General features: G+C 43.2%; 1 protein-coding gene across 1 annotated transcript in view; it reads right to left on the bottom strand.

Moving 5' to 3' along the window:
• Positions 1-5,251: 5,251 nt before the first annotated feature.
• Positions 5,252-25,049, bottom strand: part of JAM2 (junctional adhesion molecule 2) — a 123,734-nt gene continuing 103,936 nt past the window's right edge. The window contains exons 8-10 of the mRNA XM_073584509.1: positions 16,242-16,254; positions 11,287-11,320; positions 5,252-9,223 (exon numbers count right to left, since the gene is read on the bottom strand). Coding sequence (XP_073440610.1) covers positions 9,191-9,223; positions 11,287-11,320; positions 16,242-16,254 — 80 coding nt within the window. The 3' untranslated portion in view covers positions 5,252-9,190. The remainder of the gene's footprint in view (positions 9,224-11,286; positions 11,321-16,241; positions 16,255-25,049) is intronic.

Genomic DNA, 25,049 nt, shown 5'->3' with positions numbered 1-25,049 from the left:
CTGAAAAAAAGAAAAAGTCAAACGGCGCTCCTTCCCTTCTGAGCTCTGCCATGCGCCGAAACAGTGGTTCCCCCTCCCCACATATCAGGTATCGGCGTACTCAGGACAAACTGCACCATAACTTTCGCATCCAATTTCTCCTGTTACCCTTGGTAAAATAAAAAAAATTGAACCTGAAGTATTTTTTGTGTGAAAAAAGTTAAATCTTCATTTTTTTTTTAAATATTCAAAAAAATTCCTGTGAAACACCTGAAGGGTTAATAAACTTCTTGAATGAGTGTCACTTTTGGTTATTTTCTATCATATAGACCTCTCAAAGTGGCTTCAAATGTGATGTGGTCCCTAAAATTAAAATGGTGTTGCAAAAATGAGACATCGCTGGTCAACTTTTCACCCTTATAACTTCCTAACAAAAAAAAATTTTGGTTCCAAAATTGTGCTGATGTAAAGTAAACATGTGGGAAATGTTATTTATTAAGTTTTTTTTGTGTGCCGTATCTCTGTGATTTAAGGGCATAAAAATTCAAAGTTGGAAAATTGCGAAATTTTAAAAATTTTCACCAAATTTCCATTTTTTTCACAAATAAACGCAAGCTATATGAATGAAATTTTACCACTAACATGAAGTACAATATGTCACGAGAAAACAATGTCAGAATCACCGGGATCCATGGAAGCGTTTCAGAGTTATTACCTCATAAAGGGACAGTGGTCAGAATTGTAAAAATTGGCCCGGTCATGAATGTGCAAACCACCCTTGGTAGTAAAGGGGTTAAAGGGACTCTCCACTGGAGAGCACCTTATTAATGGGTCCAGGGAAGTGAAAAAAAAAATTGATACTCTCATCCTGGATTGCCACCACTTCTCCACACTCAGTATTGCATCCCCTACCGAAATTCTGATAAAAGAATCAACATAAGGCAAAGGGCAGCACGTGAGCCCTGCAGCCAGTCAGCAGCCACTGATCAGTCGCAGCGTTCAACATTTTGTCCAAGCAGAATATTTCCCAAACATTAGTGTGTTGCACCGTCACCAGTGATGATCTCATCTCAGCCAATTTATGATCGTAACAAACCATATCAAAGTTGAGCGAATCTTTGATGTGATCATATATCAGCCAAGAAACGACTTACTGTACATAGTCTCTCTCAGAACAAGCTTACTGACAGATTCTTTGCTAACTCGATCTAGACACAACAATAAACATAGCAGAGTCTACAGTAGGCATCCGATGCAAAATTTGTATTGAAACACAATCTCACACTTTTTTTTGCCCAAAATATATGCATTAAGGTAAAAAAAATTTGCCTTATATGATGCAATAACCAATAAATAATTCCATGCTACTGGACCGTGTGTGGAGAGAAGGCTGTTTTTTTTCTCCAGCTTTGTGTGACAATGAGACAGTGTCATGTTGGAAATCAGCATCAGGAATGTTGGAAAATTTCAGCTCTGAAGCTGGACAAATGGTGAACGCAGCTTGTAGATGTAGCTACTATACAGGCTGTGACAAGTAACTTTATAAACACTGTATTAATCTTGTACTTTTCCCTAAAGATGTATTCAAAAGTGAATAAATGCTTGCAGCTAAAGGAAAGTTTGCTGGCAAACAGTATTAAAAGCTTCCAGAAACGACCCCACCCTTGTCCATTGGTTGTGGTTGGTATTGCAGGTAGGCTGACACAAGCTACCAGTGACCTTTTTCTGCAATGCAAGTGACCACGACTCTTTTTCCTTGTGGTCAGGACACAGACTCTTGGCTAGCAGCAATGTGAGGAGTTTCCTGGTGTTTTCCCAGCAATTATGTCTGGCTTTCCTGACTCTGCTTCACCTTGGACACTGTCTGGCTTTGCTTTCCTCACTCAGCTCCATATCGGATACTATTGTTATGTGTTTGAACCCTTTAGCCTGTGCTTGGTGGTCAGTTTCTCTGTCCGCAGAGCCACAACAGATCCTCCTTTTCTTTTGTTGTTTAGTTTGTTATCCTTTGTTTCACTCTTTTTAGGGTAAGAGGTGTTTTCATTTACTAATTTTTCTGCCTTATCACCTTTTGGGAGTGGCTTTATATGAAACAATGGTGGAAGCTCATGGATTGCTTCCAGACCCCCAAGGGTTAAATGTGTTTAGGTATTTGTATGTGGTACAGGCAGAATATCCCCATGGGGCTGCAGTTAGCTGGGACAGGGTTAACTGTAGTGGTCAACCCAGATGGGAGGGGGGAAGTTGAGTGTTAGAGGTAGGAAGTGACAGGTCAGTTAATGCGAAGGCAGGAGTGCATATGCAGCAGGGATAATAGGCTAAGGGAAAATGTGAGCTCAATATTTGGGACAGCAGATTGCCATAAATACCTTTCCGTCTAATGGCCAAAGGCAACCTCGAGATGGACATCGGGGTCCAGAGGCACGCTCAGCCTGCAAAGCTAGAGATGAAGATGGACACAGATTATATGGGGCAGAATGTATCACAATCCAGAAATGTCGCTGGAGGTGAGGAACATCCCCAAGGGCTAGAAGCCAGAAAGGAGGATATGCCACCTATCCCGAGAACCAGGGCTAAAGTTGTATCCAGTACCTGTGGGAAAAGATGACATCCTGTTGGGCCTTATCCTTTAAACCAGCTGGTCAATTATGTACGGACTGCCATTCTCTCAGTAAAAGTTTGGCTTTTATGAACCGTGTGTCTGCTGGACTGTTTGCTGCCCTGGTTCCAGAAGAGGGATTACTGGACTGAGAAGCTTGATGGCTAGAAGTAAGTGGAAAGCACCAAATACACAGCAGCACACCAGGACTGAGACACCCCTTGTATGTAGGATGCTAGAGCGAGTGTGGACCAGAGTTCGCCCATGACTACCTCGCTTGGGCATCTTACATATATATTTTCCTCCTTCCGTTATTTCCTGCTGCTGATAGTCTTATTTGAATGTCCCTCCATACTGCTGTAGTTTAAGCCAGTCAGTTAAAGTCCAGCTAGGGTTCATATCTCTGCTGTTCATGTTCTTTACCCTGCACCTATCTTCTGTTTCTTTTTAAGAAGTAGGCGGCATATTCTCCAACAGTATGTTCTTAGTCCTTTATTTTGTATTTCGTAGTTGGGTTTTACTCACTCTTGGATCTTTTTCTGCTTCAGCACACTTTCTCGTCTGTAGGTTATTTGCAATCTGCTCTGTCCTCCAGTTCTCTATGAGGTACTGTATGTGAAGAGCTCAATGGCCTTTCAGGAAGCATAGGTCCGAGTTGCCATTGTATAGTCTGTGGTTAGGGCTATGTCCGCTCATGCACGAACCACTAGGGACTCCGGGGTCAGGATCCCTAGTTTATACAGGAGTCGGCAGAGTCAGCTGCAGTTTTCAGTGTGTTACTTATTTTCCCGAGTGTGTTGCTAAACTATCATAACTGTCTTGCTTTCCTGACTCTGCTACATCTCGGATACTCACTGTTCTGGCTTGATTTTTTGGACTACTGATACAGAATTTGGACATTATTCTACCAACCCATTTCTGACTTGGATTTATTCTACCTCCCCCAAACACAACCCACTACTAGATTGTCTCTGTTAAGAGTGGCGGAAGGCACTAAATAAAAAATATGAATAAAGTGCCTTCGCCGCTCGGGGTCCACCGTGCGGAGGATGGAAAACCGCAGCTAGTAGATGCAGAGCACTATGGCAGTAATGTGCACAGGGTTTAACTGCACCCAATGTACACTGAAGCAAGCTCTGTTACACTCACAGAGCTGCAGGCAAAAAGCATACACAAAACGCTGAGTCTGTTCAGGGTCACAGAGTCTCAGCGATGCAGACACGGTATTCAGGGTCACAGGAGTAGCCTTAGACAGCAGGACTACTCCGTCTAGACCTACCGTAAAATAAGGTGCGTGGCGTCGCAACAGCGGACGCAGAGATAAGCTGCAACTGCAGCGCGGCAAGAACTGAGCCGCTGGTAAGGCGCTGCAATAACGCTGGCGCAATGCAGACGCTAAGCTGCTGAGCAAGATGGAGCTAGGCATGCTGGCGCTAGCGCTACTACTGGCAGAAACCAATCACTCACACAAACGTAGTATCAGAGGGAAGGGGTTTCTTAATAAGTCAGTCACCAGTCCAAGCATCCATCATCAAACATACAGCAGCAAGTATGAAATACTAGCGCATGGCGGAACATCCATGCGCGCTTTTTATACCGAACGGGACCTTCCGGAAATCTCCAAGGCTCCAGGAAGAGCCAATGGGATTCGACACAGGACCTGAGCACCTGACTCCCAAACTCCAATGGGAGTTCGTCCATGAGCATGCTAAGATGAGGGAACAAAGGACTTAGCCTCTGGAGAGAGTTGCAGCAGGGCAATCTCCTCTGCAGCAGGAAAAGCGCAGGAGACTGCAGAATGTGAGGACCTAGATTTCAGCAAAGGAGAGGCAGAAATCTGACTCCTAACAGTCTCTTAGAGATGACCTTCAGGACTGCAACCTGGGAATTCAGCCCATAAAGTTCATGCTTCCTTGCAGGGGTATGGCATGAAAGATACCTTTGCAACTCGTGGCCAGTGCCTAACCCATAATAGTCTCTTAGAAAGGTTTCCTGCATCGCTGATATGCCTTTTCTAATAGCTTCAAATCCAACTTGGTTAACGTTGATGAAAAAGATTTCGAAGACCCTGGACAAGTGGCCACTTTGGTAGTCCATGGCTGCCAGAGCAGACCCCTGTGATCCTCTTTTACCTACCTTGCAACCTCCCATTGTGACTTGAGGCGCACATGATGTAACTCCAAGTCTACTAAGAAGAGGCACCAAAAACCCAGTAGGTAGGAGACGGTTCAGAGGACTCTGGTCTGGCAGGCACGGGCTACCACCAAGGTGGCCGCTACCGAGGTTCTGTAAATCTTTTTTTCTCAACTCTAAACTTGGTCTTGCTCTTTTACGTCTCCCAGAAAGCTTTCCATCAGCTTTGGTGTCATAACGGACAGGAACCATCATTCATCATCCCTGCGACTAAAGTCCTTAGAGACCACTAAATAACTTACATAGGCGAGTAGATGGGACTCGTATGATTTATTGAAATCAATGGGACCGAGTTGCCATACCGGACACAAGCGAAGGGAAAAAAAAAAAAAGGGATTTTTGGATCTTGATAATTCTTCAAGATGAGTCTTGAATGTGAATGTGGAGATTTTCCAGACTGAGGCGTTCATATACTAATTTTGCATTTCATGATTACCACTACTGAAACATACAAATTCAATAAATGCAAGACACAATAGCTATACAAAAAAACAAAACCAAAAAACCTTTATTTATGACAGTATTCTACATCAGGTTATACATCATAATATAATCTTTGAAAAAAAAAAGTGCTAAGCTATCTCTATCTTCATCTTATGGGCATGCAGAATAGAAGATGAATCTGCGGTAACCGACGTCCTTGAGACGTTCTAGTGCAATTCATATCAGAAGCAAAAACAAAACACATTACCAAACTTTACAGGCCTGTGAGGGTCGGCAAGCTATATATAGTCAGTAGAAAAAAAAATGTATACAGTCTCATGAACTTTAAATTAAGGCACATTTATTAAACAAAAACATTTTGAAAAAATTTTTTTTATAGATTTTTTTTTTTTTTTTTAGCAAGATGAAATCATTTTTCTGGATATTTAGGGTTGTACATATCAATACCAGTGACAGGCACTAGATGTATACCCAAACCTCGGCATAAAAAAAAAAATAAAAATGAAGAACTGATCACCTATTTTATGCTTACACTTGAGTAAAGGTGTGAACGAGAGAAAACAAGTCCTATTTACTGGGAAATAGAGGGCCGTGAAGAGAAGTTCTAATTTGCGCACATTGCATTGGTTTTATTTTACTTTTAAGTTTATCTAAGTTAAAACTTCCAGACCCCGCAGTCACAACTAGAGGGCCATTAGAGGTCTAGAAGAGCCTATGGGGGCTCTTGACCTGACATAACAGTCCTAACAATGGCATGTAATGAATACAATGAAAGCAGACAAGTTCTTGTTCCTTTATAGTTATAGGTCTAATTTTCCGAGACCCAAAGTACCCAGCCAAACTCTATATACTTAGCTTGGTTCTGGACAACTAGTCGAAGTTAAAAAGTAACCCTCATTTTAGTTTTTTTTCTAAACCATAAATACATAGTAAATAAAAATGGACGAGGAGGCACTCGTTATGGGTGAAAGAAAGGCGATTCTGGCTACTAGGAAAGGGTTCTTTCCAGTTAGAGCATTCAGACTGTGGAATGCCCGACCGTAAGAGGTAGTAATGGAAGACACTATGACAGCTTTTAAAAAAGATGCTTTTCTCACAACAAATGGCATTGTGTGTTGATAGAGGATGCACAAATGGTGAAGAAAGGTCGAAATTGATGAACCAGAGTCTTTTGTCAGCCTCTATGTAGCTAAAATAAGAAACTTCGAAATAAATTTTATCATAGAAATATTGTTTTTTTTCTCCTTCTTGAGTGATTTCCAAAATTAATATTCTTAATTCATGGGTAATATCGGTATATGGGAGATGCAGTTGGTGCTTATAGAGTTCTATGGGGCCTATAGCGCCTCCTCTCTGGGAAAATAATCTGTTCACTGAGTACAGATTTTACCCCTGAATTGAGAGAGAAAGATCAGTCCAAGAGGGGAAAGAAGATTTTTTTGGTATTATTTTCATGTGTACTATTGATTTATGAAATAAAAAGTAAAATGACGGTTACTCTTTAAGATGGGGGTAGGGGAACACTGGTCTCAGGGCTCATGCACACAACCCTATTGTGGATATGATTCATCTGGGGCCATCTTAGGACTCCCACATGATGCCTCTACACTGCCCCCAATTTCATATGAATCTTTTTCTGCAGAATTTAACACATACGAAACAGAGCAGATGGTGGACGTATACATGAGTCCTTGAGAAGATCCAAACTTCAGCACTTCAGTTTCTTGGATTTGCATCTTCATCATTTTCTAGACATAGGACTAGTTACACCAAATATTAATCCAAAAATTGTAAATGTCCAGCAAATTGTCCTAATGTATGGTCTCTACTCCATATTATTTTATCACAATGAAACAGAAAACACCATCTTCATGTCCATAGCAGGCAGGGCCAGTCATCCTGATGAGCAAATTTATTGCTATCGATAAAAAAAAAAATAAAACCCAAGGCCGTCAACTTTCTAAAATCATAGATATGATACAATACCCAAATTCGGAACAGAAATCAAATTATTATCGGACTTCATTGAATGTTGTGTAGGGTTTTGAAGCCCACAGACATAGGAAAATAAAATACACATAGAAAGGAACCCATCCTATAAAAATAGGAAAGACTCCAATAGGACATTTTTTATGCATATGATAAGGCAGTAAATGGAGGTAAGGTATAGAAGAGGCCACGTGAAGCTCTTCGGACCACCAGTGGGTCTCCTGACTCAAAGTCAACCGTCTCTTAGGTACGATGCTGTAGATACACAGCGGACCCATGGACTCTTGGTCGGACGTCTGAACTCAACCAAACCTAAAATGTTTGTTGTGAGCACCGTGGTCTTGAATGAACATTGCCACTTTTACTAACACAGAATAAACCCTTGTAACAGGGATTGTCTACTACTGCGCCCCAGGCTACATCTACACAGAAGCATCCCAATAGTGGACAGGAGCCATTTTTGTGAATCTCACCTCATTGGACTTTATAGGTTGGTCAGTCGTGTTGCTATAGTCCGGTATACCCTGACTCCAAAGCTCAAGAGCCACCAACAGGTCATGTTTTCAGGAATTCCTTAGTAGGGCCTAGGAAAAAATTCCATTATCTCAATACTAAGGAAATCCTGAAAACATGATCTGTTGGGGGCTCTTGAGGAGTTGGGTAAGACCGCTATAGAGGATGCGGAGGTAGAAGTGGCATCTGCACTTTATTCAGTGGCATAGCATGAGGATACGGGCCACAGGGGATGTTACCCCCAGGCACAAAATTCTTAGGGGACAAAATTTAAAAAAAAAAAAAAAAAAGCATCACCAAAAACTGGTGTTGCTAGTGCGGAAGATCCAGGGCAGTCTTGCCCAGGGACTCAAGCCTGCAGACAAGGGCAACTTCAAACTTCATCGTCATCAACATGAAGCCGATGCAGTTCAGTCCTGAGGTAGATCAGGAAGCCATAAGCTCCCTGCCCAACCACTTTCTGTCCGGTAGGCCGCAGTGGCCTATAAGACATGAGCGTCCCATCGCAGGACTATATTCCACATGTGATATGGTTTATTCGCCCCATAGCAATCCATCCGATTACTGCTTTTTATTTTCCAACATGGGAAAAAAATGATAGCTTGTTAAGCGACGTAGCGACCGAGGTGGAGAGACTTGGCGCCGGAGAGTGCTCAAAGCACCCTTAACCACCCGGAGAACGGGTGAGATTTATGCAAAACCCGCCCCCCCAAAAAAGTGGCCAGCCCATTACTGGTTGCTTTTGGTGGCCTTGGGGGTGTAACTTAAATGTCCCAATTTGGGGCATTGAAAGGTTAGTAAAAACGTCCACCACATAAGAAGGCACCATTATTATAAGGGGCACACGGCTGTTCACGTCACACCTCTGGAGTTGGGATCTCCATATTTTTACAGTCACTTGTTCTATACTTAGGTCCAAAACATTTTCAGCTATTTTAAGGCATACAACATTATGTAGAACCGATGTAAATAATGTCATCTTTTTCTAGTAAATTGCCCACTAAAACATCTTTTTTTTTCTAGCTAGGGTTAACATCTACTACACGTTCAGCGGGGCGTCTGCTCTATGTTAGGCCACACAATATGATATAGCAATAAATTGCTTTATATACACATACGACATTTCCTTTAACATTCATGCACTGTTTAGCCTGTGTAAAAATAGCTACTAGTACAATACGAGCTGAGAATGCCTTTCCCGGCAGATACGTTTCCAAGAGACGGGGTAATATTTTCTGCCTCCGTAATGGCAGAAGTCTCAGCGGGAAGATACTCAATAGGTTACAGTTGAACTTCTTCAACCCCATCTTGATTAAAGCACTTTTTGTTTGTTTTTTTTTCCCCACAGAATATGGTCGATTACATTTCTTTCATGTAAAAATAGATACTTTTTAAAGTCAATCTTTTTTCTCAATGGAGTGTGACGTCTAGGCAAAACAGCAGCCAAAAAGGCCACCATCGCAGATTATCTTCTCAGATCACAAAGGACTTTGTGTGCTTGAAATCCTGTAGAAAAAAAAAAGAAAAAAATACATATATTGGAGCTTTAAGAAAATTAATTTTCAACTGTATTTTTTTACAATTTCTATATAGGAAGTAACTATATATATATATTTTTTTATACAGTTTTTGCCCTGATAATTGTTTATTATGAACAAAACTGGGCAGCAAGTCTTCTATTTTTCTACTCCGCCACCACAGGGGTAGTGAAGCTTTCCCTACTGAGCACATTAGATATTAGAATATGCCTGGACATATTGGATCAGGTTCATCAAAGCCTTTATGCCAGAATTCGGTCATTAAAAATTTTGAAAAGTTGAGAAATTTTGACACTGAACTACATTCTTTTGGCGTTCTTATCCTAATCCAAAAAAGTGGTAAGACCAGTGGCGTCACTACAAAGTTATGGGCCCCGGTGCAAACTTTCAAATGGGGCCCCCTCCATGCCAAAATACACGCGCGGCTCCGCTCCGTACACCTCATACACATGCGGCTCCGCTCCGTACACCTCATACACGCGCGGCTCCGCTCCGTACACCTCATACACACACAGCTGTTATGAATGAGTCACCGAAGGAGGAAAAAACAAAAATACAAGCTAAGTCCAGAAAACCGGAGAGGTTGGTAGCTATCGGATTGCAGACCCCTGATCCTATTCACACAACTAACAGTAGCCGTGAGGGGTTCCTACAGTGCCCTAGACCCCTCGTTCACAGCCGGAGAACTAAATAAGCCTAAAGAAAGAAAGGGGAAATCTAAACTGCCCCAGAGCAGACCCCAAAGCAATAGACAGCCCCCAACATGTATTGTCGGTGAAAAGCAGATGAAAACACAAACACAGACAGAAAGACAGGTTGAGCAAACGATGGGGCCCAACTAACTAAACAGGAAAGGACAAAAAAGATGCTGGCTGCAATCCGCAAAAATTTTCCAAAATAATGTCCAACACGTCTGATAGAAAAAAGGCCCTGAAGTCACTAGACTTCAAAATCACTATATCAGCACTCAGGTATATTCTGAAGACTGAGCAAAAGATCAACTTGACCAGAGACAAAAATGGAGCTCAGCCTGTACCAACAAGGGCAGGCAGAACACAAACACAAGTAAACAGACACAATCTCATGGAAAAATAAGAGAGCAAAAACTTAGCTTTCAGAAGACAGGTACTGAACTGGTTTGCAAGAGCTCAGAGCAGAAAGGATCACCAGCAACCCTGCAGGGCATCAGCTGCCTTATATCCACTCAGTGATTCCGGGTGTCCAATCACGCTCCGCCTGTTCAGATGACAGGTTTTTCCCATCCCAATCAATTTCACTACCTCTCTTCACCAGCAGAGGGAGTTCATCAGACATCAACGGTGAAGGGGAAAATGAACTCACAACACACAGCACTGCTACATCCACCCTGTAAACCCCCCCTGACCTCACACATAAACTTACCCTCATCCGGCACCATGGCAACCAGCACAGCAGGCTCCTGCATCACCGAGGCTTTTGATCATGTGACCCCTGACTCCTACCCTCCTGTGACCTCATCACAGGTCCTGTGCGCAAAAGCACGGAGCTGTACAACCAATGAGTAGCTGTAGCTCCCAGAGCCTACTACTCCCCTAACTCGCGATCGGGCCCCTAAGCACTGCGGGCCCGGTCGCAGCTGCGACCGCGGTGTTTACGCCCCTGGGTAGGACAAAGGTGTGGCAACTGCCGCATGTCTATTCATGACGAGCAGCAACGTTCCTTACACCACAAATCATACTCCAGTCCCCGACTGGAGCAGGATTAGTGGTGAGGCGAGCACAACTTGTCAGATGCTCCTGATTCAATACGAGGCATGTGTTTCTTGATAAATCAGGAGCGTCTGACTCCAGCACATCCTGTCATCAAGACCGGTATGAACAATGCCAGTCTTGACAAATTGGGGCCATTGGGCTTTCCTGAGTAAGAGAAAAATCACTCGGAAATTCCTCGGAATTCTCTAGTAGAATGTTCGTAAATTGGAACTGTAAACCAGACACAACACACGGCACTACCGCCCGCCAGTCCTTCACCTAGAAGCTATAGAATACTTACACTTTCTGCCTGTGATGCTGAATTGTGTTCCTTCCTGCAAGACAAAAAAAAGTTAGATACTAGACCCTAAAATATCCTCAGCATGTACAATATCTAGAAAATACCATTCCACCATTACTACATTAGTGTATTCAGCAATTAGAATTTCCCCGTCTTCTGCCCCTCACCACAGACGTTTAATTACAATCTTATGGCTACTGATATGTACACACTGAAGACCACCCCAACTCGGCATCTGGTCCAAGCCCTCCTCATAGGGAACCTGTCAGGTTAAAATGGTATGTGATCTGCAGGCAGGATGTTGTAGAGCTGCAGGAGCTGATCAAATTCATAGACATTTCAGTGGGAACATTTTCAGTATAACTTTCATTTTAATTTATTGAAATCCCCCCTTTTTATGTATGTATATACAGCGAAAGAAATAAGTATTTGATCCCCTGCTGATTTTGTAAGTTTGCCCACTGACAAAGACATGAACAGTCCATAATTTTAAGGATAGGTTAATTTTAACATTGAGAGATAGAATATAAAAAATAAAATCCAGAAAATCACATTGTATAAATTATATAAATTTATTTGCATTTTGCAGTGAGAAATAAGTACCGTATATACTCGAGTATAAGTCGATCCGAGTATAAGTCGACCCCCCTAATTTTGCCACAAAAAACTGGGGGAACTTATTGACTCGAGTATAAGTCTAGGGTGGGAAATGCTCCATAGATTATTCCCCCATATGGTGTCCTCAGAAGAAACTCCATAGATTATTCCCCCATATGCTGCTCCCATAAGAAGCTCCATAGATTGTTCCCTCATATGCTGCCCCCACAAGAAGCTCCAGATTATTCCCCCATATGCTGCCCCCACAAGAAGCTCCAGATTATTCCCCCATATGCTGCCCCCACAAGAAGCTCCAGATTATTCCCCCATATGCTGCCCCCATAAGAAGCTCCATATTGTTCCCCCATATACTGCCCCCACAAGAAGCTCCATATTGTTCCCCCATATGCTGCCCCCATAAGAAGCTCCATACTGTTCCCTCATATGCTGCCCCCACAAGAAGCTCCATATTGTTCCCCCATATACTGCCCCCATAAGAAGCTCCTTAGATTATTCCCCCATGTGCTGCCGCTGCTGCTGCATATAAAAATAAAAAAAATGACATACTCACCTCTCCGTCGCTGGGTGTCAGATTCTCACCTGTCCTGCGTCCATGGCTGCTCACCGCTATCTGCACGTCATCAGTCAGTGACGTTCAGACTGCAGGGGGCGCGGCGCGCACTAACCACGTCACCGCGCCCTCTGCTGTCTGAAGTCACTGACCAATGACAGACAGCAGCAAGCAGCCATGGACGCAGGACAGGTGAGTATCGCTATACTTACCCGTCCTGACGCTGTCTTGAGCCCCCAGCTTCTCCGCGCTCTCTCTTCCTGCCTTCAGCGGTCACGTGGTGCCGCTCATTAAAACTCATCAATATGCGCATATTGATGAGTTTTAATGAGCGGCACCACGTGACCGCTGAAGGCAGGAAGAGAGAGCACGGGGAGAAGCTGGGGGCTCAAGACAGCGTCAGGACGGGTAAGTATGACCTGAAACATCCGCCCCCTCCGACCCCTTTGTATATGACTCGAATATAAGTCGAGAGGGGGACTTTCAGCCCAATTTTTTGGGCTGAAAATCTCGACTTATATTCGAGTATATACGGTATTTGATCCACTACCAACCATTAAGAGTTCTGGCTCCTACAAACCAGTTAGACGCTCCTAATCAACTCGTTACCTGCATTAAAGACAGCTGTCTTACATAGTCACCTTTATAAAAGACTCCTGTGCACAGACTCAGTCAGACTGTAACCTCTACAACATGGGCAAGACCAAAGAGCTTTCTAAGGATGTCAGGGACAAGATCATAGACCTGCACCAAGCTGGAATTGGCTATAAAACCATAAGTAAGAAGCTGGGCGAGAAGGAGACAACTGTTGGTGCAAGAGTAAGAAAATGGAAGAAATACAAAATGACTGTCAATCGAAATCGATCTGGCACACCATGCTAAATCTCACCTCCTGGGGTATCCTTGATCACGAGGAAGGTGAGAGATCAGCCTAAAACTACATGGGGGTAACTTGTTAATTGTGTCAAGGAAGCTGGGCTGACAGTCACCAAGAAAACCATTGGTAACACATTACACCGTAAAGGTTTACAATCCTGCAGTGCCCACAAAGTCTCCCTGCTCAAGAAGGCACATGTGCAGGCCCATCTGAAGTTTGCCTATGAACGTCTGGGTGATTCTGTGAGTGACTGAGAGAAGGTGCTGTGGTCAGGTGAGGCAAAAATTGAGCTCAAAATTGAGAAATGCTGCCTATGACCCAAAGAACACCGTCCCCACTGTCAAGCATGGAGGTGGAAACATTATGTTTTGGGGTGTTTCTCTGCTAGGGGCACAGGACTACTTCACCGCATCAATGGGACAATGGATGGAGCCATGTACCGTAAAATCCTGAGTGACAACCTCCTTCCCTCCGCCAGGACATTAAAAATGGGTCGTGGCTGGGTCTTCCAGCAAGGCAATGACCCAAAACATACAGCCAAGGCAACAAAGGATTGGCTCAAAAAGAAACACATTAAGGTCACGGAATGGCCAAGCCAGTCTCCAAACCTTAATCCCATAGAAAACTTATGGAGGGAGTTGAAGCTCCGAGTTCCCAAGCGCCAGCCTGAAAATCTTATTGATTTTGAGATGATCTGCAAAGAGGAGTGGACCACAATGTTTCCTGACATGTGCGCAAACCTCATCATCAACTGCAAAAAATGTGTGACTGCTGTGCTTGCCAACAAAGGTTTTGCCACCAAGTCTTATTTGCCAGAGGGATCAAATACTTATTTCTCACCGCAAAATGCAAGTAAATTTATATAATTTATACAATGTGATTTTCTGGATTTTATTTTTGATATTCTATCTCTCAATGTTAAAATTATCCTACCCTTAAAATTATAGACTGTTCATGTCTTTGTCAATGGAAAAACTTACAAAATTAACAAGGGACCAAATAATTATTTCCTTCTCTGTGTGTATATGAGTCCAGTGGGCGTTTCTACTCAGTCATACAGGGAAGTCTGTCAATCACTGTCTATGTGGAGATAGCTGTCAGTCACTGAGAACCGCCCACTGGACTCCAATGCATACAGACACTAAGTAGAACCGCCCACTGGACTCCTATGCATAGTCACTAAGTAGTACTGCCCACTGGACTTCTGTGCACGCAAACATCAGGGATTTCTATGAATAAAATACAAGTTATAATACTGAATCTTTTCCAACAAATCTGTGTATAATTCTGCTCAGTTTCTTCTTTCGTGTGCTGTCCACAGATCAGACTGCAGGTACAATGTGACAGGATCCCTTTAAAATATATGGTATGTGACCACCACTGCAATCATTTTATTCTTTCCTCCAACTTATTTAAAAAAAAACAAACAAACAAAAAAAAAAGACATCTGCAAATAGTCTTTTTTCAGACATACTTGCCATCCAGGCCTCAATTTACTATGCCCAGTTCTTATTGGTGTCTCAACAAAGGAGGTGTGAAGGTGAGCGCTTCCTTTCAACACCTGGAAGACTTTTGTCAACTCTTCCAAGAGAGGGGGCAGTGGTTACTAATAAACCATTGATTGTCTGCAGCTTCTATAAAAATGTCTGTTTCCATGGACACAGACTACAAACAAACCTCATGTGTAGTCTGACCATGCAGTCTTGTTACTACCTTCCTTTCATGCGACCCTCTGTTAGGCTATGTGCACACGTTGCGGAATTGCCGTGGAAATTTCCGCGGCAATTCCGCAACTCCCTGCCGCGGGAAATACGCAAGAAATTCGCATGCATAATTCCCCCGAAAAACTAGCGATTTGCAAGCCTAATTAGCCTGCAGCATACTAGCGATTTCCAAGAGATCTGTAGCATCGCTTGGAAAACTGACAGGTTGGTCACACTTGTCAAACATAGTGTTTGACAAGTGTGACCAACTTGTTACTATTGAGGCCGCATATGCAGCACCAGTAGTAAAAAGCTATAAAGTTTAAAATAAAAATAATAAACAATCGTGATATTCTCACCTACCGGCGTCCTACGCAGCGTCCCCAGGCCTCAGCGATGCTCACGGCAGGTCCCGTTCCCAGCGATGCCTTGCGACAATGACCTTTGATGACGTCACGGTCTCGCGATACCGCTACGTCATCACAGGTCATTGTCGCAAGGCATCGCTGGGACCGGAAGATGCCGGGAGCCACCGGAAGGTGAGAATATCACGATTTTTTATTTTAATTTTTTTTTTACAGGGATATGGTACCCAGAGCCTGGAGGACAGTCTCCTCTCCTCCAGACCGTGGGTACCATCCGCACATTTTCCGCTTACTTTGCACATGGTGAGCATGGCCACATGCGGAAAGAAAGGGGAACAATGCATTCCTATGTGTGCAGAATTCCCGCGATTCCGCACAAAGAATGAGCATGCTGCGTATTTTTCCACGATGTGATTCCGCCGCGGAAAAATACGCAGCATTAGCACAGCATTGCGGAATGCCACTGAATTCAATGGGCTGCTTATTTTAAGCGTTTTTTTTGCAGCGTTTTCCCGGCGAAAACGCTAAAAATCCGCAGGAATTCTGGACGTGTGCACATAGCTTTAATCTCCATAATGCACTTTACAAGCAACTGTTCATTGTACGAACTGATCACACAAGCATCTGTCATTCATCCCCATCTTCCCTGCTCATAACACAGAAGAATGAATAGTAGCCGCATACACGTTCCTCCATACATCTAGTATTTTACATATTATTTATACTGTGTACATAGCCATGGTCCATGCACATATAGTGACTGGGGTACAGCATTTATATGGAGGAGTATTTCCTAGTTACAACCCATCAATCAATAAAGGGGACATAAAAACAATACTTACTTAGATTTTCCACCTGTAAGGGGACAATAAACAAAAAACAGTTAAAGGGGCGATATCTCACATAATCCATAAAAAACGGCATTATTGATAAAGTATAAAGAGTCTCTAAATAATGAAACATTACAAAAATACTCAAAAAAAACATTCCTAATATATGAGAATCTGATTATAAAATATGACAACTCAACAAGTAAGAAAAAGGCAGAAAGGAGCGGATCCATGAAGTGAACAACGCGGATTGATTCTTTACCTAATAATTTAATGTTTTATTTCAGCTTTGTTTGGTGTTATTTATGTGCACTATGTGTAGGTATTATTTTTTTGCACTTTATGATGTAACTGTGGGTATTGTGGACACTTCAGAAGGTTAATTTTCAGGTAACTTATTGTGGTTCTATTGTATTATTTGAACACTGAATGGTGTCATTTATGCACAATGTATGGAGGCATTATTTTATGCACTCTCTGGTTTTGGATACTGTGGGCACTGCAAGAGTTTCATTTTTGGGCACCCGGTGGTGGTCCTATTGAGAACTATATGGTGGTATTATTTGGATACTTTTGGCTTGTTTTGGGGCATTGTGTGTGGGGTGTAGTATTGTGGTTTTATTTTAACACTGTATAGAAGTATTATATGGCACTGTGATTTCGACATTGAGAGTTCTCTATGACATTATACAGTGGGGAAAATAAGCATTTGATGCACTACAGATTTTGCAAGTTTTCGCACCTACAAAGAATGGAGAGGTCTGTAATTTTTAATTGCCGTTACACTTTAAAAATGAGAGCCAGAATCTTAAAAAAATCCAGAACATCAAATTGTATGATTTTTACATACCGTAATTAATTTGCATTTTATTGCATGAAATAAGTATTTGATACAGTAGAAAAAGAGAACTTAATATTTGGTACAGAAACCTTTGCTGTTACAGAGATCAGACGTTTCCTGTAGTTATTGACCAAGTTTGCAGCAAGGATTTTGGCCCACTCCTCCATACAGATCTTCTAGGTTTCGGGGCTGTCGATGGGTGAGTTTCAGCTCCCTCCAAAGATTTTCTATTGGGTTAGGGTCTGGAGACTGGTTAGGCCACTCCAGAACCCTGAAATGCTTCTTACGGAGCTGCTCCTTAGTTGCCCTGGCTGTGTGTTTCGGGTCATTGTCATGCTGAAAGACCCAGCTATGACCCATCTTTCATGCTCTCACTGAGGGAAGGAGATTGTTGGGCAAAACTCGTGATACATGACCCCATCCATCCTCAATTTAATACGGTACAGTCGTCCTCTCCCTTTTGCAGAAAAGCACCCCCAAAGTGATGTTTCTCCCACCATGCTTCACAGTTGGGACTGTGTTCTTGGGGGTTGTACTTATCCTTCTTCCTTCAAACACGACGAGAGGAGCTGATACCTATAAGTTCTATTTTGGTCTCATCTGACCACATGACCTTCTCCAATGCCTCCTCTGGATTATGCAGATGGTCACTGAGGAACTTCAAATAGGCCTGGACATGTGCTGGTGTGAGCAGGGGGACCTTGTGTGCCCTGTAGGATTTTAATCCATGATGGCGTAGTGTGTTACTAACTGTAATGTTTGAGACTATGGTCCTAGCTCTCTTCGGGTCATTGACCAGGTCCTCCCATGTAGTTCTCGGCTGATTCCTGGCCTCTCTCAGCATCAGCTTTAACCCACGAGCTGAGATCTTGCATGGAGCCCCAGACCGAGGAAAATTAAACAGTTATCTTGTGTTTCTTCCATTTTCTAATAATTGTGCCAACAGTTATTGCCTTCTCACCAAGCTGCTTGCCTATTGTCCTGAAGCACATCCCAGCCTTGTGCAGGTCTACAATTTTGTTGTCCTTAAACAGCTCTTTGGTCTTGGCCATGATGGAGAGGTTGGAGTGTGATTGAGTGTGTGGACAGGTGTCTTTTATACAGGTAACAAGTTCAAACTGGTGCAATTAGTACAGGTAATGAGTGCAGAGTAGGAGGCTTCCTAAATAGTGATGAGCAAGTAGCATTGTTGCTCTGCTGTCCCTGAGCATGCTTGGGTGATTTCCGAGTATTTTGGCGTGCTCGGAGATTTAGTTTTCATAGTCTCAGCTGTATGATTTGCGACTGCTGGACAGGCTGAATACGTGTGGAATGCCTGTTTGTTAGGGAATTCCCACATGTAATCAGCCTGTCTAGCAGTCGCAAATCATGCAGCTGAGACGACAAAATCTAAATCTCCGAGCACGACAAAATACTCGTGAGATCACCCGAGCATGCCCGGGGACATCCAAGCAACAATGCTATTTGCTCATCACTATTCCTAAAGAAACACTAACAGGTCTGTGAGGTGAGGTGATCAAATACTTATTTCATGCAATAAAATACAATTTAATTATTTAAAAATCATAGAATGTGATTTTCTGTTTTTTTATTTTTAGATTCTGTCTTTCACGGTTGAAGTGTACATACCATAAAAATTACAGACCTCTCCATTCTTTGTAGGTGGGAAAACTTGCAAAAATCGGCAGTGTATAAATACTTACTTTCCCCACTGTATGTGTTATTATATGTCAGTATATCATGTTTTCATTTTATTGCTGTTCTGTTAGTTTTGCTTTGCACGTCAAAGCAATTGTATTATTTTTCTAAAAAGAACAGTACCATTTTTTTTTTTTTTTTTTTTTTACATTTTTTGCACAGGAAGATGTAAAGTAGTCAGGATTTTGTCTGGCATTGTGTCGTCACCAGCAGGGGGTACCGGTTACTAATACAAGACTCCTGATGGAAAGCAGCACCTTAAGTCACAATGTCTGTACTGCCTCGCTGGGCTAGTCAATGAGGCTCATCATTGTCCAGGATATGAAAAAAAAACAAAAAAAAAATCACCTTTTTTGCTTGCCCTAATCATCAGGCGGAGCACTCTACTGTTTATTCAGGGCACATTGCTGGTACTTTTGTCCTATGGAACTGATATGTATCAGGATGCACAATTCTGGCACTGTTAAACCGGATAACAACCAAGCGCTGTGAATTTAAGGTGGCGCTTGGTCCAGGGCTTTCCCCCCTTGCTCTTGTAAATTTATCGGGTAACGTTTCTCCTCATGGAGACTGACATGTCAAGCCTGACATGCCAAGGTGAGGAGACTTAAGCTGCAATGCTCCTCTGGGAAATAAGCAAATTGTCTCTTCAGAGAGGAAGAGGACTAGAACTCGAGGGCCACCTATAGGAAGTAGGAATTCTAAAAGTCAATATCGACTTTCTAACAAGCTTTATTATATGACTTAGAATAAAAGCCAAAACCAAAATCTAAATTTGCACTGTTTCGGGGTACTGCCCCTTGTCAGTGCAAAGTGTCAGATCCGGGTTGACTGGGTGAGAGGCATCTGAACGGTATTCAAGGGGTTATGTTTCTCCTTGCGGGGAGCATTGCGGCTTAAAAAAGTCTCCTCACTTTGGGATGTCAGGCTTGACATGTCACTCTCTGCAGAGAAAAACGTTACCCCTTGGATCCCGGTCAGACGCCTCTCACCCAGCTAAACCAGATCTCACACTATGCACTGATGAGGGGCAATACTCTGTAACACAGTGCCTGCAAACTTAGATTTTGTTTTTTATCCTAAATCATCTGACAAAGCTCGTTCATTCGACAGGTAAAAAAAAACATGTAAATTACACACCCAAAAACTGCTAAAAAAAGAAAGAAAAAAAAGTTTGCCTCATATAAAACAAAGCCTCATACACCCACATCAGTGAGAAATCAAAAAAGTTCTCGCTGCTGAGTGGAAAGGAGAAAAAAAAATAAAAATGAAAAATCATAAGCTGGTAATTAAGACTCTTCAGGCCTCGTCATTAAGGGGTAAAAACTTTGGGAAACTGTTGAAATTCCCTGCTTGCACTGTTCACATGGGGCACTTTGCTGGCACTGCTACTACTTATGAGGGGATTCTCCAGGCTGCGATAAAGGGTAAATACTCTTAAAAAAAACATTTCACAAGTTATATCCACAAGTCCTGATTGGTGGGAATTTGGTTCCTCGTGGCGCTCTGACGATGCTTGGAAGAGCGCAGCCCGGCTTGTTAGGGATCCGGGTGCTGAGAACCCATCAATTAAAACTTCTGTGGCTTTAACACGTCAAAAGTTTTTAAAAAGTTTGAGTTACCCTTTTAAATTTTCAGGGCGAGTATTTTTTACCATTTTATAGTGTTGGATGCACTTTGGTACGTCAGCAGTCACAGCAGACATCATATGGGATTTTTTCTCTGTAGACATTTAACTGAAACCATCTTTCTGTCATGTACAAGATCCAGACTCGTCCCCTTGTCTGGTAGAAGTATTCCTGCTCTGAGGGCTCACAGTGTACATCACAGCCGTACACAAGGACCTCCCCCGTAATGCGGGGGATACGGGCCGCAGAGCTGACACTCGCTGTCACTTCCTATAGCACGCACTCATTGACTACTCGGCTGCAGTTTCCTGCCTTTGTGTTTGGTTTGACATCAATTCTGACTCTCAGGGCGTCAACGTGTTTTGCTTTTTCTGTTTTGCTTTTTTTTTTCTCTCCAGGAAGACAAGCTATGGCCTACAGGCATAGGACATAGTTGGCAGCGGGCGCCTGTGTAACGTGGCGAGGGGTGGAAGCCATGGGTGAGGTACTCTTCTTTTACGCCCAGGCACGCTGCATGACAATGGGGGTCCTGGCTGGGTGTCTGGACTTTAGTCGTGATGGCGAGACACCCTTGCAGACCGCATCGAGCCGGCCGGCCAGGACCAGGTGTTGCAGGGTTCAATGAGAGAGGCCATAGTCCATAAATAAACATATTTTTACTGAAAAATCACTCCTGTGGAACTATACACAGCAGATGGTGGGCATTCATCTTCCTGGACATTTCAGATATGACAGGTACATTATTTCACACTTCTTCCCTTACTGGAGACACTCTAGCTTTCCGCTTCTCTTAGCCCAGCACACTACCGGGAGTCTCCTCAGTCCCCAATAACGGCACTACAGGCCAGCTAGCAAGAGTCCTATACTGTCACCCACAGTTCCACATCTTACTCCCCCTAGGAGAGTTTTCTATGCCAATATGGCTGCTACTTAGCTTCTCGCTCTATTGACACCTCTGGACCACAACACGGGGCTTTTCTTCTTGTCCGTCCTGACAAATCCGCCCCGCTCAGCTTCTTTCCCCAGGCACCGATACTTCTTACTTTCCTCTCTCTTACTCTGAACCGACTCCGTACTACGACTCCCTTTTCTGTAGGATCTTACTATCCGCTCAGTCGTTTCTCCCTCTTTTGCCTCAGGACACCCACTGCCTGGTTCTGCTGCTCAATCAGACCTGAGGTCTGCTACTGCTGCAGGTTCCGCCCCATCTGCCATTCTACCCGGAAACTCTCTATTGTGCCCGGACTAAGCTCCTCCCCCCTGGGCTAGTCCCACTTGTTAACTTAGTCTCTCCCTGTAGGTTACCTAACGCTGAGCAGAACACAACTCCATCACCAACGATATTGGATGGTAAACATTTCAAACATCATTATTTTACATAACAGGGAATGGGGACCACACTTCCACCTTCCTACACCTGTACAAGAAAAATAAATGGGCCCTTGATTCCCAACAGCTCATCATAAAATAGCCTATTAACATTTAGGAAGCAAATTAAAAGCTTCCAAGCTAATGAATTGCAAAATGAAACAGTAACTACACTGTAAATGTTGAACAGGTTTTTTTCCTTAATATTTTTTTCGGGCTCTTTATTTTCCTGTAGATCAGTTGGGGTCCAGGTTCTTTAATGCCCACCAATTGCTCAAAGACCACTGTGAAGCCTAGGACGTTCTATTGAATCCATACACCACTCTGTGTGTTTATGCCTCGCAGGCTGCTCACTTCTCAGTGATCTATTGAGGGTTTGATAAGTGTCTAAAGACCCAGACCCCACCAATCCGCAAATGCATATTGCATGAAAAAAAAAATGCTCAAAGTTTAGTTACTCTTTAAAGAAGCACTTCTATCAAAAATGTATTCTCTAAATATATTGCAATCATCATACTATATAGCACGGTGTACTTACAGTTGCTCATTTTGCCTTTCTACCAGCTAATTATTGTCTTTTCCAATAGGTCTATGACATCATGTGATTAAAAACAGACTAGCTGAATCCTTCTAAACTCTATGTAGAAACAGGAGATCAATTTTTCCCTGCATAAGTCACAGTCACTGCAAAAGTCCCTGGCGGGGTGGAGGTGAGGGGTACAGCAGTTGGTTCAGGAGTTGAAGAGGGCAATGATAAATGCACTGACAAGAGACCTGTTTCTACATAAAGCAGAGAAAAGAGAATAATTAACTGAGTATAAAGGAAAAATGAGCAATTGTAATTACACAGAGCTATATAATACACTGCTCAAAGAAATAAAGGGAACACTTAAACAACAGAATATAACTCCACGTAAGTCAAACTTCTGTGAAATCAAACTGTCCACTTAGGAAGCAACACTGATTGACAATCAATTTCACATGCTGTTGTGCAAATGGAATAGACAACAAATGGAAATTATTGGCAATTATCAAGACATCCTCAATAAAGGAGTGGTTCTGCAGGTGGGGACCACTGACCACATCTCAGTACCAAAGCTTTCTGGCTGATGTTTTGGTCACTTGAATGTTGGTTGTGCTTTCACACTCGTGGTAGCATGTGGCTCAGGTAGTGCAGCTCATCCAGGATGGCACATCAATGCGAGCTGTGGCAAGAAGGTTTGCTGTGTCTGTCAGCGTAGTGGCCAGAGGCTGGAAGAGCTACCAGGAGACAGGCCAGTATACCAGGAGATATGGAGGGGGCTGTAGGAGGGCAACAACCCAGCAGCAGGACCGCTACCTCTGCCTTTGTGCAAGGAGGAACAGGAGGAGCACTGTCAGAGCCCTGGAAAATGACCTCCAGCAGGTCACAAATGTGCATGTGTCTGCACAAACGATTAGAAACCGACTCCATGAGGATGGTCTGAGGGCCCGATGTCCACAGATGGGGGTTGTGCTCACAGCCCAACACCGTGCAGGACGCTTGGCATTTGCCACAGAACACCAGGATTGCAAATTAGCCACTGGCGCCCTGTGCTCTTCACAGATGAAAGCAGGTTCACACTGAGCACATGTGACAGACGCGACAGTCTGGAGATGCCGAGGAGAGTGAACTGCTGCCTGCAACATCCTTCAGCATGACCGGTTTGTCAGTGGGTCAGAAATGGTGTGAGGTGGCATTTCCTTGGAGGGTCACACGGTGTTGGGCTGTGAGCACAACCCCCATCTGTGGACGTTGGGCACTCAGACCATCCTCATGGAGTCGTTTTCTAACCGTTTGTGCAGACACATGCACATTTTTGAGCAGTGTATGATGATTGCAATATAGTAAGATAACAACTTTGTTGGAAGGAGTGCTTCTGAAGCAACTATCTAAATGATTCATTAAAATGTTTCTACCATTTTTCTGCTGCAGAGCTTCTGTTACTCATTGATATAGCAAAGTGATTTGTAAAAATATAATAAGTGAGTTAAGTCTCCCCCTCTCTTCTTTTGGTTGCAGAGAGTGCAGGTTGTAAACATATTTCCACTACATGGAGAGGGGAGAAAGTATCCAAAGTTTTTGGGAGAGCAGGAAAAAAACAGTCTATAAATAAAGCAGAGAGCAAATGAAGAGGAAATGTGTGCAGGATAGAAGCTGTGCTTATATCAGCTACTGAAGACAATAGCATCATGGATACACACAGACCTCACATCCAGCCTACAATACTGAGAAAGACACTCCAATAGGAGAAAAATCAAATTCTTAAAATATCATGGGGAAACACTACCGTCCAAGAGGGTACAGCATTGCCTAAGAAATCTGTCAACTCTTCTGGCAGTTCTGGAGGTCTCTCCCATCTGTAGGAGTATGCCGGACGTTCCAGGAGAGTTGGTAAGTTACATACTGAGCAAGATGCCGCCATAGATGGAGGAAGGAAGCGTGCCATCTCCCCACCTCAGTGTGGCTCATCCAGGGGGAATAGAACAGATCTTGCAAATTGAATTTTTTTGTCTGCAGATTCTTATTTTTTGAATCTTTGCCCAAAGAATCTAATCTCACGGCCAAGTGACATGCCATGCCCTGCCAGCATCTCCCGAGCCAGAAGTGAAACGCTTACTCAGCAGTTCTGGACCACATCCCAACAATGGAGTTTCTCTGGGCTCGGCCTCGTCACCATCAATTACCAATGATATCCTTAATTTATAGAAAACAGCAGCCAGTTCATTACCAGACACAGCTCTGCTCTCTGGCAATCGGCCATTGTGATATTATGAATAATGAGGATTCTACGGAAGGGAGATTCGCGACCAGCTGAACTACTTCTCCAGATGAGATACTAAGTCTGTAAGTGCTGGAGAGATGTCTGACACAGCTTCAAACCAATTGTGTCCTGAGCAAGGGGCGAGTGAGGACCTCCAGGACACAGATAGGACCATCCATCACTGTGATACCTTACAGGCTACATCCACCATTGCCACTAAAATGTTTCTAGTGTCCCAGCTCATCGAAAGTGAAAAATGAAGCAACCCTACAATAGACCTTTCTTAGAAACACCTTGTCGTTTTCAGTCTACAGACCTATGCGTTTCCATGGTAAAAGACGACAAACAACTTTATTTCGTATTTTTCCAACCTTCTGTTAATATTCATTCAGTCGGTTACCAACAAGCTGGGGACTGATGGAAGAAAGTGTGAAAGCCGGGCGGGGTCAGACTACACAGGGTTTATTTGAGGTCTGTTGCCATGGAGACGCAGATTTGCCTG

Source organism: Dendrobates tinctorius, unplaced genomic scaffold, assembly GCF_039654945.1.
Source record: "Dendrobates tinctorius isolate UK_male_01 unplaced genomic scaffold, ASM3965494v1 ptg000084l, whole genome shotgun sequence".
NCBI classification, from domain to species: Eukaryota; Metazoa; Chordata; class Amphibia; order Anura; family Dendrobatidae; genus Dendrobates; species Dendrobates tinctorius.
The sequence above is the reverse complement of the archived record's forward strand: the minus strand, read 5'-3'. Positions and strand labels throughout refer to the sequence as shown.